This window comes from Polypterus senegalus, chromosome 4, assembly GCF_016835505.1.
Source record: "Polypterus senegalus isolate Bchr_013 chromosome 4, ASM1683550v1, whole genome shotgun sequence".
NCBI lineage: Eukaryota > Metazoa > Chordata > Cladistia > Polypteriformes > Polypteridae > Polypterus > Polypterus senegalus.
Window position 1 is genome coordinate 196812707 of NC_053157.1, and position 15207 is coordinate 196827913.

General features: G+C 37.9%; 1 protein-coding gene across 1 annotated transcript in view; it reads right to left on the reverse strand.

Moving 5' to 3' along the window:
• Window positions 1-15207, reverse strand: part of suclg1 (succinate-CoA ligase GDP/ADP-forming subunit alph) — a 67593-nt gene that overhangs the window by 39827 nt on the left and 12559 nt on the right. The window contains exons 2-3 of the mRNA XM_039751825.1: window positions 13994-14094; window positions 11171-11287 (exon numbers count right to left, since the gene is read on the reverse strand). Of these exons, the coding sequence (XP_039607759.1) occupies window positions 11171-11287; window positions 13994-14094 (218 nt within the window). The remainder of the gene's footprint in view (window positions 1-11170; window positions 11288-13993; window positions 14095-15207) is intronic.

Consider the following 15207-nt stretch of genomic DNA (forward strand, 5'->3'; position numbering starts at 1 on the left):
GATAAATCAGCAACTGCATGGACACTTTAATTTGTACATAATTCAGTTATATATATATTTATATCAAAATAATGCTGCTAAATATTATGCAATTTAGAATAATTTAAGAATAATAAAACAGCATTGTTGATAAAACTGAAAAAAAAAAGTTATTGAAGTTATTAAAATTGTGAAATTTTCTATCCACTGCATAGTATTGCACAAATGGCTGTGAATACTACTAAGTCTGTTAAGTCGTTTGTATACGAAAGCTATTGTAGAGCTTAAAAGGGTGAATTTAATTTTAATATTATGTACAAAACATTTGCATTTGACTATATATTAAGAGACCATTGTGAATTATTCAGGACAACAGATTTGTTTCTGGAAGAATTTAAGTGTACCATGTGTTGCTCTAATCATATTCCCATTCCTCCTGCAATTTTCAGAGAAAGAAAATGGGTGTAGATTTGTGAAGTTCTAAATATTAAAAAAAAGTGTTTAGAGTTTCTACTTTGGAAATGCATAAAATTATCCAATAAATTAAGAAGACAGCAAAGGCAAATTAACGTGTGCAAGTAAACTGCAGACTAGGAGATGTCTATTTCAATTTGTCTTTTTATTAAAATATGCTGAGACACACAATATCTTACTGAGAATAAACAAACCAGTGAAGGTCTCAGTTAGACTTTTCTGTATTTCTGATGCTTCACACATTAAAGACAATATGAAACACACTAAACCATTTTGCAAAAATGTTTTGGTCAGTAAGGCAAGTGCTGATCATGCAGTGCCAGAAGTATGTGTGCTCAATTTTCAGCATACATGACACTTCATGAATCCACCACATATAACGGATCACTCTGCCAATCAAACAGCTTAATGAAAAATGTCCAAATTCTACAAATTTAAGTGGAGAACACTTCCCTTTTTTCCATTTATATTATTTTCTTTGGTACTCTTTTCCAAGTTCAGTTTCACTTAGCCAGATGCTGCAACCTCCCTCCTTATTCTAGAAACTAAGAATGGGTTCAGCATATATTTTATAAACATTCAGTTTACATGACCCACAAACAGTAAGGCTACATTGCCACTTCTGTAGTTCTCTGTGGTATTTCAGCATCAGCTTACTGCAGGGAATACACAGTACACTAGTGAAATCAATTATGCAGTATGGCCCATGTTCATATCACTAAAGAGGACTGTAGCTGTCTTAAAAAACGTACATACTATATATTTTCCTCACATGGAAGGAGTCCACAGAAATTATTGTAAACACATGAAAATGCACATACTCATATCATACGTTTTAACATTTAATTAGCAAAGTGTACTGCAAAGAAAGAGCAACCACCACCAATCTGTAGCAACTGACTTTTCCCGTTTTTCCAGTTCCTCAGCCTGCAGATTAGGCTGAGCACATGCACGTTTCTATGTCCCTGGAAGGAAAGCCCAGTGCAATATACCTGTTCAGACTGCTAAAATTAGAGCTCTTTCTCCTCAGTCTCCTCCCTTTGAACAAATATATCTTCAGGATTCCAAATGCAATGACATAATTTGCAAAGTAGGTACTGTAGTAGCAAACACATCACAATAAACCTTATATTGCTCAAATAAAATGTCTGCAAACAAGATAATATAACTCTACATTTATATTAAAAGGCTGAAGGGACTCAAATCTGATTTTTTGCAACACAAATCTTATGTATTCAGGGCTGTGTGGACATAAACTGATCTTTTCAATCATATTTGAGACAGTTTCATATGTGGTCTTAGATCGGATGCATATCCATTTCGTGGCCATACAATATGAATGAGGAACAGTCAGATCGGAATTCATGTGTTTTGTTTTTCCCCTTATTCCCATGGGCTAAGTGCTACCATCATTAGCCCATGGAGGAGAGCTACAGCTGTGACAACCATCAGGGTCCCACCACTGCTGGCTCCTTTCTTGTACCCACACATTTCTTGGTGTAGCCGTGCCAGCAATAGCTGCAAAAACAGCAAAAACCAATGTGTGGCTTTTTTTTTTTGTCGTCTCAACCTACTTTGTTGTCCTCTAAAGCAAAATGCAATGCATATAATAATTAAAAGTGCAGCCATTTTGTCAATTTTAATACCACAAGTCATCTCTCAAATATGAGGTCTCATGTTGTTGGTGACACTGATGACTCATGCACAAGCATACTAGTGTGCGTGTGCATTCTGTTTTGGAGGACAAAGGCGTTTATATTACAGTTAGATATAGGTCACTTGTGCTTATGAATGTGAAATGTCAAGATAACAAAAAAAAACAAAAACTGAGCAATGTGGCTTGTAATCTGAATGTAGCCTACGTCTAACACGAATGACAGGCAAAAACACAAACCTAGGTGAATTTATTTGTGATAAAAATGCATGTCACGCAAATGAGGTGAATTATTCCAAATTCGAAAAAATGATATGTCACATTTTTCTGGAATTTGTACATATAAGCATCTCATTTGTCAGATTTATTCATCATGCTGCACATGGGGATCTTCATGAATATTCTGCTTCAGCAGACAGAGGTGAGTTGGGGGAATGCTTTCCAAATGTATCGAAGGTATCATCATTCAAGACAAAGCAACTAATTAGCTAGTGGCAGGTTCCTGTTCCACTTTGCATCAGGCTTATTTTACTTTTCAACTTCTAACTGCAATAAAAGCTGTAATGGTTTTCTGTTTATACATTGGTTTATTGGATGAGGTACTATGATGGCTGCTAATAAGCAACTAATGTTGCAATGCACATACACAGATGTATCAGCATGTAACATCACCATTGCCACTTAACACTAGAATTCCTGAAGCCCACAGAGAACTCGTAATCCCGGCCCACCTTAAGTCCCTTCGAACCTCTCCAACAGTGCATACACCGTTAGCAAGGCACTCTCAGATCTAAACACTATTGTGGCGAATTGCTTGCATACTTAAGTGACTTTAAGCTGCAGGTGGAAGTCCCATTTTACTTATGGTGCAAAGCAGAGTTGCTTTGTAGTGCAGAGTAGTCTATTAGCTGGTGAAAGCAGTGTGAAAAAGCTGTTTTTACGGTCTTGCCTTTGTCCAGTCTGACACCGGTCATGGGACATCATATCTTTGATTGCATGTACAACAAATAGTTCTGAGTAGGCATCAGCCACAGTGCTGCTCTTGTGAAAAGAAAGGAGATATACCCCATCAACTCAGAGAGGGAAATGTTATAGCATGTGAATGTCACTGAAAGAATAAAACTGAATAATAAAAAAACAAGTGCTTTTACAAGTATCCAAAATTTACGTTGGGTGTTACAGACTTGAATGACATGTATGTTTTTATTACAGGCAGTCCCCGGGTTACGTACGAGATAGGGACTGTAGGTTTGTTCTTAAGTTGAATTTGCATGTAAGTCGGAACAGGTACATCTATACTAATAAAAGGCAAAGCCCTCACTGACTGACTGACTGACTGGCTGACTCACTTACTCATTCACTCATCACTAATTCTCCAACTTCCTGTGTAGGTAGAAGGCTCAAATTTGGCAGGCTCATTCCTTACAGCTTACTTACAAAAGTTAAGCAGGTTTCATTTCGAAATTCTACGCGCAACGGTCATAACTGAATCCTACTTACATATATGTATACTGCCATAGCCTGCAGCTCGGTCGCCATGTGAGGCAGAGTTGCGTCCCCCATCACCACGCCTCCCACGTAGTTGGCTGCCTGCCTATATAGTGTCCCCCATACCCAAGCCTCCCACGTAACTGAGTGCCTGTCCGTATAAGGCCGTCCGTCAGCAGCAATCCAATAGACACGCTGCTGCTAAATATTCGCAGGCAAATCAAAAAGTTAATACTGGGAATGCCTGTTAAACATCTTAGATTCACGAGTAGCGATTTGGGTGGTGAGATGTCTATCAAGGTGATCACTGTAATATTTATATGTCATTGAAATGTATTATAGGCACCTATGTCATCAGGAAGGCACCAGAAAAAGGGACCTCAAGGTTACTATTATGGAAGTTAATTTAGAGCATGGATGCCGTGAATGTAAGAGCTGTAAGAAATAAACTTCCCCTGCATACTTTAAAAGAAAGTCTCGCCATCATTTCATTTTTCACAATTTGTGAAAACAAGACATGGTGTCAGAATAGAGGACAGTCATGGATTTTGTTGGAGTTCCCTCGCCACAAATTGACTGGGATTAACCTGCCGGGAGAATGGAAAAAGTTCTGACAGTACGTGGAACTCATGTTTTCTGGCCCACTAAAAGGCAAAGACGAGAGTGAGAAATACAGCTACCTGCTCCTGCGGACTGGGGAAATAGGAAGAGACATTTTTAACACATGGACTCTCATCCAGGAGGAAGCCAAGGTACTGAAAACTTATTATGACTGTTTTGAGGCATTTGTCATGCCTAAGACGAATACGATATTTGCGAGATACAAGTTTAATGAGAAGACGCAGGGTATAAACGAGACTTTTGATCACTTTGTAACAGAGTTAAAATTGCTGGTGAACAACTGTGCTTATGCAAACGAAGATAAGATGGTCAGGGATAGAATAGTGTTTGGCACAAACTCAGCGAAAGTGCGACAGAAACTTTTAAGGGCCGGGTCTGAGCTAACATTAAATAAAGCCGCGTAAATCGCAAGATTGCACGAGATAGCACAACCACAGCTGAGAACCTTCGATGCATGTACTCCGAGCGGCTCACGTGAACTGACTGTGAACGCAGTACACAGACAACAAGCAAGAGCTCCAAAGAGCACTGAACAAAAAACGCATTACACAATTGAGATGGCAGCAAAAAAATATGAAGCGAGTGATGCATACATGCATATTCATAAGTTTAGCTACTGCGGAAACAAAGCACACAGTGGAAAAAGTCAACGTCCCACTAAAGGAAGACAGTGTAAAAAAATGTGGTAAATTGAACCACTTCGCTAAAGCTTGCAGGACTGGGAAAGGTAAACCTGTGCATGCAGTGTGTGATGTCTCACATAAAGAGGAAGACGAGCGGTTTATTGATGCAGTAAGAAAGGAACAACCCTCTGAAGCTGAACAAGCCTTTGTAGACATATCAATAGGAAAGCAAGGTGTAAAGCTTAAGTTTAAATTAAGTTCATAGACACTCTGCCGCTAAATATTCGCAGACAAACCCACAACTTAATACCGGGAATGCCTGTTAAACATCTTAGATTCACGAGTACCAATTTAGGTAATGAAAACTTCGATGAATGAAACCTGTTATCTTTACAACGGTTGACAAACACGGAATGTAACTTGAATACAACACATCCTCCAAATACGAACCTGATTGAAAGAAATAATGATAATCAAATCCTTAATGACAGCAACACTCATAACAGTCACAAAACAATTACATTGACAATCATGTTATGTTATTTTTAAAATGTTTTCTTTTTCATAATTTCTTTAACACACTACTTCTCCGCTGCGAAGCGTGGGTATTTTGCTAGTTATTTTAATAAATGCTATTGTTGACCGACTGTAACCAAGTGCTCTGCCAATGAATGATGGAGTTTCACCCCTCTCTGACCTTTTTATTATTTCTACTTTATTTTCAATGATGATAGTTTTTCTCTTCTTTACTGTATCACCAGCACTTGCATCAGGTTTGTGTTTCAGAGACACTCTTGAAGGGTGATGACAAAAAGTTAAGACAAGCTCTTCTGCACAGTACTATACACGCTATCACAGCAGGAACCCGTCAGCACATCTGATGTACTGACAAGAGACAACTTCCTGCTATGTGCACAACAGTACAAGCAGGCTTGCTATTGAGAATGACTGGGTGCGGCGAGAAGGGGTTCATCACTCGCCCACCACACAGCCACCTCCACTACAGTATGCTGCCTGCAGCGTCCGCCCACTGAGAACAAACACGGTGCCGCCAAAGGCGGGCAGTGAATCACCCAACCCCAATTCTACAGGCAGCCATCAGAGGCACACTACAATGCTAACCCCGCCGCCCCGTTCACCTACAACCGGGTCACCGTTTGCCACCGTTTGCAGCATTATCAGTCATGTGTGCTGGGCAGGCAGTGAAATGCCCCCCTCTGCTCCATCCAGCCTGCGTCCAGTCAGGAGCAGTAGCTGCGGTGGCGTAGTGGGCGGTCAGCGAACCATCATCCTGCACACGAGCGATAGCTGTGGCCCCAGTGACTACGGAACATGGGTCACCGCTTGCCACCCGAGGAACACTACACTGCGCGAGCAGCGAAATCGCTCCCCTCCAGCCACCGCATGCAGCATCCCCAGGCCGAAGATGACAGACCGGCAGTTACTGAGGCGCATGCATCACAGCTGCGGTTTCATTCGTTAAGTCGTAGGTCAGATGTCCATAACCTGGGGACTACCTGTACATTGTAGAAAAGATAATACAGTAAACCCTCGTTTATCGCGGTTAATCCGTTTAAGACTTTACCGCGATAAATGCATTTCCACGAAGTAGGATTCTTTATTTATAAATCGAATATTTTAGCAATTAGAGCATAGAAAACCTGTTTACGACCTTCTAAATACATTTTTTAACATTATTAGAGCCCTCTAGACATGAAATAACACCCTTTAGTCAAAAGTTTAAACTGTGCTCCATGACAAGACACTTCCGTCTCACAATTAAAAGAATGCAAACATATCTTCCTCTTCAAAGAAGTGCGTGTCAGGAACAGAGAAAGAAAAGGAAACAATCAAAAATCAATAGGGCTGTTCGGGCTTATAAGTATGGGACGCACCGCCGGACAAAGCAGCTGCAAGGAAGGGAGCAATGTGAAGGTAGTCGGTCAGCATTTTTAGAGGAGCATCTGTATCCTCTAGGCCAGTGTGCGAACAACCCCTCTGCTCACACCCCCTCCATCAGGAGCAGAGAATGACAGAGAGAGTGAGAGAGACAGAGAAAAGCAAACAATCAAAAATCAATACATGCTGTTTAGGCTTTCAAGTATGCAAAGCACCACACAGGAAACATATCGTATATAATTGAGGAGTTTTATTTAATACGTAATACATGCTCTGATTGGGTAGCTTCTCAACCATCCGCCAAAAGAGTCCCTTGTATGAAATCAACTGGGCAAACCAACTGAGGAAGCATGTACCATAAATTAAAAGACCACTGCCCGCAGAAATTCACGAACCAGCGAAAAATGCGTGATATATATTTAGATATGCTTACATTTAAAATTCACGACAGAGTGAAGCCATGAAAGTCAAAGCACGATATAGCGAGGGATCACTGTAGTAATAATAATAATAATAATAATAATAGCAGCTCACTACTCAAAATGTGGAGAGTCCAGTCCCAAACCTGGGACCTCCAGGTTATAAGGCAGCAGTTCTTACCTCTGCACCATTTATTCACTCGAATAAAGGCGCATGTGTTTATTTGATAGTTGGACTAAATACAATTAATGTTACGCAAATGAAAGTATGGCAGACAGGGAGATGTTATTGATGTGGGACTGAAAGGATAAAGTACTGTAAAGGATGACACCCAGACTCTTAACCTGTGGGGAAGGGGAGACAGAGGAATTATCAATAACAAATGAAAAATGATCAGTTTTGGATAATGTTGATTTTGTACCAATGAGGAGAACCTTAGTTTTGTCACTATTTACTTTAAGAAAATTTGAAGAAAACCAGGATTTGATTTCTGCTATGCAATCAATAAGTGAGGAGGGTGGAAAGGAAGCAGTAGGTTTACTAGTGAGATAGAGCTGGGTGTCATCAGCATAAGAGTGGAAGCTAATGCTATATTTACAAAAGATATTACTCAAGGGGAAGGAGGTAAATAATGAAGTAACAGCGGTGGGTTGGGATGTGAAAGTTTTAAGCTGAACAAACTGAGTGTGGCCTGAGAAGTAGGATCTGAACCAATCTAGTGGAGTGTGGGTAATGCCAATCAAAGATAATCTATTGAGAAGAGTTGTGTGACAAATAGTGTTAAAGGCTGCACTCAGATCAAGGAGGATGAGAATAGTAATTTAACCAGAATCAGATGCCATAAGGAGGTCATTAGTAATTTCTGTACTGTGGAGGGGACGAAAACCAGACTGGAACTGTTCACACAGATTATTTTGAGATAAATGCGAACAAAGCTGAATAGCCACTATTTTGGAAATGAAGGGTAGATTAGAAATAGGATGAAAATTACTGAAATTAGTTGGATCGAAACCAGGTTTTTTCAATATTGGGGTTATTGCAGCAGTTTTAAAAGATGAAGGAACAGAACCAGTAGTGAGAGAAGAGTGGTTTATAGCAGAAATAAGAGGGACCAGAGAGGGGAGGCAGGCTTTGACCAGAACTGTAGGAAGGGGATCCAGTTGACAGGTGGATGGCTTAGACTTACAGACAAGATCTGAGATTTAGTAGGAAGGTGAAAAGAGGAAAATGAGTGAGTTGGTGGGTGAAATTCAAATGAAGTACTGGAGGAATTCGTACAGAGAGACTGATGAATCTTCGAGATTTTTTCATTAAAAAAGGACATAAGGGAATTGCAAAATTCAGTTGAGTAAAAGTAAAAGAATCCGGGGGTTGTGTGATATTATTAGATTTAGTTTGGGCAATACAGTCCTTGTAATAAAGCATCTGTTTTTTGTACATCTCTTTGTCAACAAAGAGTCCATTTTTTTTTTATATAACCACTGAAGTTGCCGGCCTTTGGCTTTCAGAAGCCGAACTTCAGGCATGAACCAGGGAGCAGAAAAGGAGAAAGAAACAGATCTAGTTTTTAATGGAGTAACATGTTTAATAATACCATTAAGTCCAGTGTTATAGTGTGAGACCAGTTCTTCAGGAGTGGATAAATTATGAATGTCCATAAGGGAATCAATACTAGAGGAAAGAGAATCTAAGTTAATATTCTTAATATTACGGAAAGACATGAGACGGGAAGGCTTAGTGTTGGAAAGTGCAACTTTAACATTGAATGAAATAAGAAAATGATCAGTTATGGGGAGTTCATCTGCAGTACAATCAAGCGGGGTAACTCCAGAACAGCAAATCAAGTCCAAGATATGTCCTTTGGAATGAGTGGGAACATCAGTATGCTGCTGGAATCCAAAACTCTCAAGGCAGGATGTAAAGTCTCTAGTAACAGGGACATTGATATTATCCATATCCATCCATCCATCCATTTTCTAACCCGCTGAATCCAAATACAGGGTCACGGGGGTCTGCTGGAGCCAATCCCAGCCAACACAGGGCACAAGGCAGGAACCAATCCTGGGCAGGGTGCCAACCCACCGCAGGATATTATCCATATGTATATTGAAATCCCCCAGAAGTACTATGTTTGATGTAACAGTAGATAAGTGTGTAAGGAAAACAGCAAAGTCATTCAGAAAATCATTATTTGGTTTAGGGGGCCGGTAAACAGTTGCAATAATAGCAGGAATACATCCATTTAATTGACACACAAGAGATTCAAAAGAACTGAAGGCAGGAACAGACAACGGCAAGACTTTTCATTTCTCATGATACATTACCGTGAGACCTCCTCTCCAGCCAGAGCCACGGGGTTGAGAGATGTAAACAAACCCCGGGGGAGTGGATTTGTTAAGTTGGGAAAAGTCGAGAGGTTGTTGCCATGTCTCGGTTAGACAGAAAAAATCAAAGTTACGATCAGTGAGGAGATTGTGAATTAGAGGCCCCTTGCTCGTGAGTGAGCGGATGCTCAGCTCGCCGAAGTTGACAACGCCGTTATCGCATTTAGCAGCGGTGTTAGCAGACCGGGCTAGGCTGGCTAACACACTGTGGTCAGTGACTCTGCCTAAATTACACGGAGGACGTCAAAAACTGGACCAGATGGAGGTTATTATTTTCGAAATGTCAGCTTGGATACTCTGGCGGGACCTGCGGTGGATGTATCTCCGACGGGGTAGGAATACGATGTCTGGGTGGAGATATAGCCCAGTCAGCGGCGGCTCGGATAGCTGGAAGCAAAGTTGGAGAAGCTTGCCAGCTCAGTACTGAAACAGGCCTGTCGCAGGTAGGATAGCGAGCGACAGGAGGGACCAAACAAACACGAACCAAATAAATATCCTACTGGTCCATATGTTAGTTTACCGGCGAGCAGTGGCAACCAGTCATGCCAGCGTTCGCTCAACCGGAAGTGATTTACCCTATATAACTCCAGATCTCACACGCAGATAAAGGAGCCTTGGCTTGAGCTGGGAGAACTTTTTGCCCAAGCTGAGCTCCATCAAGGCGGGGAATGGAACAGCAGTCTGCTTTCTGCTTGTGCCGATCAACGCATTTATAAAACAAAAGACGCTGATGGAGAGTTGCGAAGGGATTTAAAGTGAGTCGGGATTACACGTTTTTGTAGGTTTCAGGAATTATAGTGTTAATGAAAGGGTGAAGTACACTTACTGTGCTTATTCAAAACAAAAAAAAAACAGTTCTATCAAATGAATACCATTTCTAGAGCAACATCTTATCTAAAAGAATTTCCAAATGACTAACTCTGGTCCCTTCAGGAACCTTGGAGTTAGCTCTGCCCTTGCTGCTCAACCTTTTGTGTTTGTATTTTCTATCATTTGAATTGATAGCTCCTGTTAGATGACATAAACATCCAACATCACCTATAATCATGAAGTATTACTGCATCATTATTTTAGCAAGAACAGATTCGACTCTGCATTTATAGCAATCAGAAGTCAAAATATAGATGTTTGACCAATGTTTCAAATAATACATTTTACTATTTAAAATAAATTTATTTTTGATAATGATTTTTAAAGCTTCTGGCTTGAATCTTACGCAGTTAGGCTGTGTCCTAAACTTGGTAACTAGGCAATTTTAATCTATACAAATCTTAAGTCCCTGTCATTGAATGTATCAAGATTTTCCATTAAAAATGTATTCTCTTGCTGGAAAAGCTTATAAAATATGAATTGAGTAAAAACTTCCCTTTAATGTATAAAATAATTTAATTATTTAAGAATAAAGAAAAAAAATTGTAGTATCTTGTATCTCTTGACTTTTGTATGCTCTCTTGAAAATACTGAGATTAGTATAATGTTTTAAAGAAATCCTAGGTATAAACGCAAACAACATTAACTTTTATACAGTGATATGTTTGCAGTCAAACAGTGACATCAAAGCATGCTTAATTGGTTAAAAATAGATTTACATAATTTTAAGGAAGCAAAATCAAAAGGCATTTATTTACCTCCTTAACAGAGTTGAAAACTGGCAGGTCTAAGTGGGTTTTTCCTCCTTTTCCGGGTGACACACCACCAACTAATTTTGTGCCATAAGCTATAGACTGCTGACTGTGGAAGGTACCCTAAAGAAAGAAAGGGAAAAAAGCATAATATTTTTCAAAACAATTGCATTTTTTTCAGTCTAACAGAATTACTGCTGAAAGTGTTTTTGCACTGTGAATTTTGGATAATATTCCTTTTATAATTTTTCATATTAAATTCACTAAACAATGTGAAGATTTAAATACACAATTCTGAACAACACATTTTTTTAAAGTTTAATTTACGTTTCACTGGTCATTTTCACCTTAGCTTGCTACGACAGAAAATTGTATTAGTTTTCATTTTGCTATAACACTTTATAGCAAGTGGAGAACTGGAGCATTACTGAGCGAGTGTGCTGCTAGTAATTAAAAATACAACATTACAGTTTATAGTCCAATACCTTTTTAGTAACTTGACGCATTATCACTGGAAATGATATAAAATACCAATGTTTAGGATTTTATATGGAGTGGTCTATTTTAAAGACAAAATAACATCATCAGTTTATTAATTATAATGCTAAACCCTGTGTATCTGTTATGATAATACAGTACTATATATTTAGTACAGAAAAAAGTGGTTATTGCAGAAAATCTAATGAAAAGTAGAAAAATATTGGATATTAAAAAAATTAAATGTTAAACTGCATGGTTGATTATCTCCAGGACATCACACAAATCATACAGGCTACTACTGTTCAGTGTCTGTCCCTGTAACATACACAAAGCTTCCAAGCTCTGAAACTAGGTTTGAACAGTGTTAAATTTAACTGAAAATTTTATAAGGAATTTTTAATAATGAATTTACCCACAAGCTAATGTTGTCATGCCATTGCTCCTCTTATAAAAATAAACTGTTTACATTAAAAAATAAAGTGCGCATCCTCCAGGTCGACTCCATGTTTCCCACTCAATGTTGAGACATGTAAACCAAGGAGAACAATGTATAATCAAGATCTTTTGATAAAATAACAGTCCAACAAAGTCTTTTGAAGATTTTAATGAGTTTTCCATACAATGTGGATCTGTAGTCAAGCTGCCTGGGTCAGTCACAGAGATGTAAACAATCCACATATCTGGTCATGAAACCTTTGTCTCTATTTAAATCATGTTGTAATGTGTTAAATTTTAGCATCAGTTTAACTTCCCATTCCTTTCTCTCTTGTTGTGTCTTAAAGTTGTTCATAAGCATGAACTTTAGAATCCTTCTCACAGTGTCCATTACTTGAACTCAGGAAAAACTAATGCAACACTGTCCTACCGATCAGAATCTATTCTAGTGCCACAATGACTAACAAAAATATAGGTTACTTGTTAATTGAATATTCTAGTTGTGTGTTCAAGAGTGAACTCTGAGCAGCAATGCATTTGGTCATGCCTAATTATTGGAAAATTGCTGCACATCTGTTAAATTTATCTTCCACTGAACTGCAAGTGTTTGACTGTATTTTCTCTGAGCTGTCCTCATTATTAGTTCTTGACACACGATTTAGGAGAAAGCATTTAAATTTAGGAGAATGCACTCATAATATCCTGACCTTTCTTAAATCTGTAATTGCCATTTTATTATGTTGTATTTTAACTGAATTATTACAGTGTAAAATGAATGCAAATTGGTTTAATGCTTAGATGTGTGGGAAAAAGTCCTTCTGTAGAATTTCATTGTATACTGGAGTGCAATAAAATATGAATAAATAAGATAACTAGCATACATCTGGTTATGACCGAGTTAAAAATATGTCTTAAGTATAATTGTGAGATTTACAAGAACAACAGTTCATCTAAAAGATAAACCACAATTCTGATATTGTTGTTTTACTACTTAATGTAACAACTGCATACCACATGTACTTCAGAACAAGTCATCCAACCAAAGCTAAGCATGTTCGAGCCTGGCCAGTACTTGGATTGGTGACCATCTAGGAAAAACTTGTGTTGCTGCTGAAAGAGGTGTTGGTGAGGCCAGCAGGGTCGCCAACCCTGTGGTCTGAACGTGGATCCCAATGAGGACAGTGTGTTGTAAAAATAACGCTGTTCTTTGGATGAGACATAAAACCGAGGTCCTGACTCTCTGTGGTCATGAAAGATCCCTTGGCATCCTTAGTAAACAGTAAGAGTATATCCTGATGTCCAGGCTAAATTGACCATCATGGCCTAGTCATTTTGGCCACCTAATCATATACCCTGTCTCTAACTGTCAGTCTCTCTCTCTCACCCCTTCACCACCTAACAGCTAATGTGTGGTGAGTGTACTGACATAAAAATGGCTACCATTAGTGGTAGATGAAGTGGCTCCCAACTTGTGCTTTGAGTAGTGTTAAAAGCGCTATAAATAAGTATATAAGAATTATTATCTTTACGTCATTAAAGTATAAAAAAACTTATCTGTGTTGATTTTCATATCTACTCAGTTGATAATGTTTGAAGACATTCACTTAATTTTTTGTTTTTATATTTTATTGTATTCTCCCTGAAGTGGGGGAGCTTCATCTACTGCTGCCAGGTATACCAATAGCCTTGCACCTTAGTACTTTTGAAAGCAGATACTTTAGTAAAAGTAAAAAAAGGATCATTTCTGAATTAATTTTTATAACTCTGGGTATATTTAAGCAGCGGATGCCTCGAACTATGTCTATGTCAATAAAAGCAGATTTATGAAGCAAACTGAAACTAGAAAATTCACAAAAAATATCATACAGTTTATTATAAATGCTGAAATAGATTATGAAATGAAAGTACACATACCTGTTTCCCTGTATACCCCTGGCAAATGACTTTGGTATCCTTGTTGATATAGAGATGTTTTCGAGACCCAGTATAGCAGTATCTCACGCCACACTGCTGCACTGTAAAGAATAAAAATCAGCTGTTTTAAAAAGGCATCAAAACAATGCTATCAAATAATTTACTTACTGTTACATACTCAAAATAACTGTAGTTATAAAATAAACTATAATAATACAAATGAAAAACTGACTTTACTATATCAAGCAGTTGTGAAACCAGAACTCAATTTAAAAATATTAAAAATAACTCAATTTTAACACAAAAAGTATTTTTATTTTAAATAGTATCAAATTATTTTAAAACCTTAAAACATATACTTAACACTGAATTAACACTACAGAAAGCTAAAAACAATATACCCATGATAATAATAGCTAAAAAAAAAACAATAAACAGGTTTGAAAAATTAATAAAAAATAATAAAAATAATAACCTAAAAGAAAACACCTTTAAGTTTGATAGATAACAAATATATATTCATTCCTCCCAAGAAAAGTACATGTTGGCCTAAGCAGAGTCTCGCATTTAAGATACATTTTAGTGGCATTTCTTATTATCAAAATTAGAAAGGTTTGAAATATTTATTCCAATACAATTACTAATTATTCTACTCAAAACAGGAAAAGAAACACTGAAATTCTAAAACAAAGCAAAAAATTACTTTTCCTGACTCAAGCAGGGTAAGAAGAAAGCAAAGAAAAGTGTGCTTGAAACTTTACAAAGAAAAAAATTTGATTTTTGATTTCAAGAAATATATGTAAACATTTTTTTCCACCTCTAATCAAAACCTGCTGTATTATACTCGCACATAGAGATGCTAAAACATTTGTACAAAGGGTACTAAATGTGATTATTTTGCTCATAATTTTCACTGCATTTGACTGGTGTTTCATATTTAAGTAGAAAGCAATGATCATATAAAGCACGCAATTACAGCTGAACATTGTGTCCTGTAGATGGCACCAATACACCATCAGTCATCCTTCTCTCATAATCTAAAACACAAGCACAGTATGTGCACTGAAAGTTGCTCATTAATGCTGTATGCAACAAAAAACTTCTGCCTGTAACATTTTTAAGTCAAAGATATGATATCTCCTTTAAAAACAAATCAGCCAATGGAGAAATATCAGGAAAGTCCAATATAATGTGTACACTGAAAAATAGTCTGA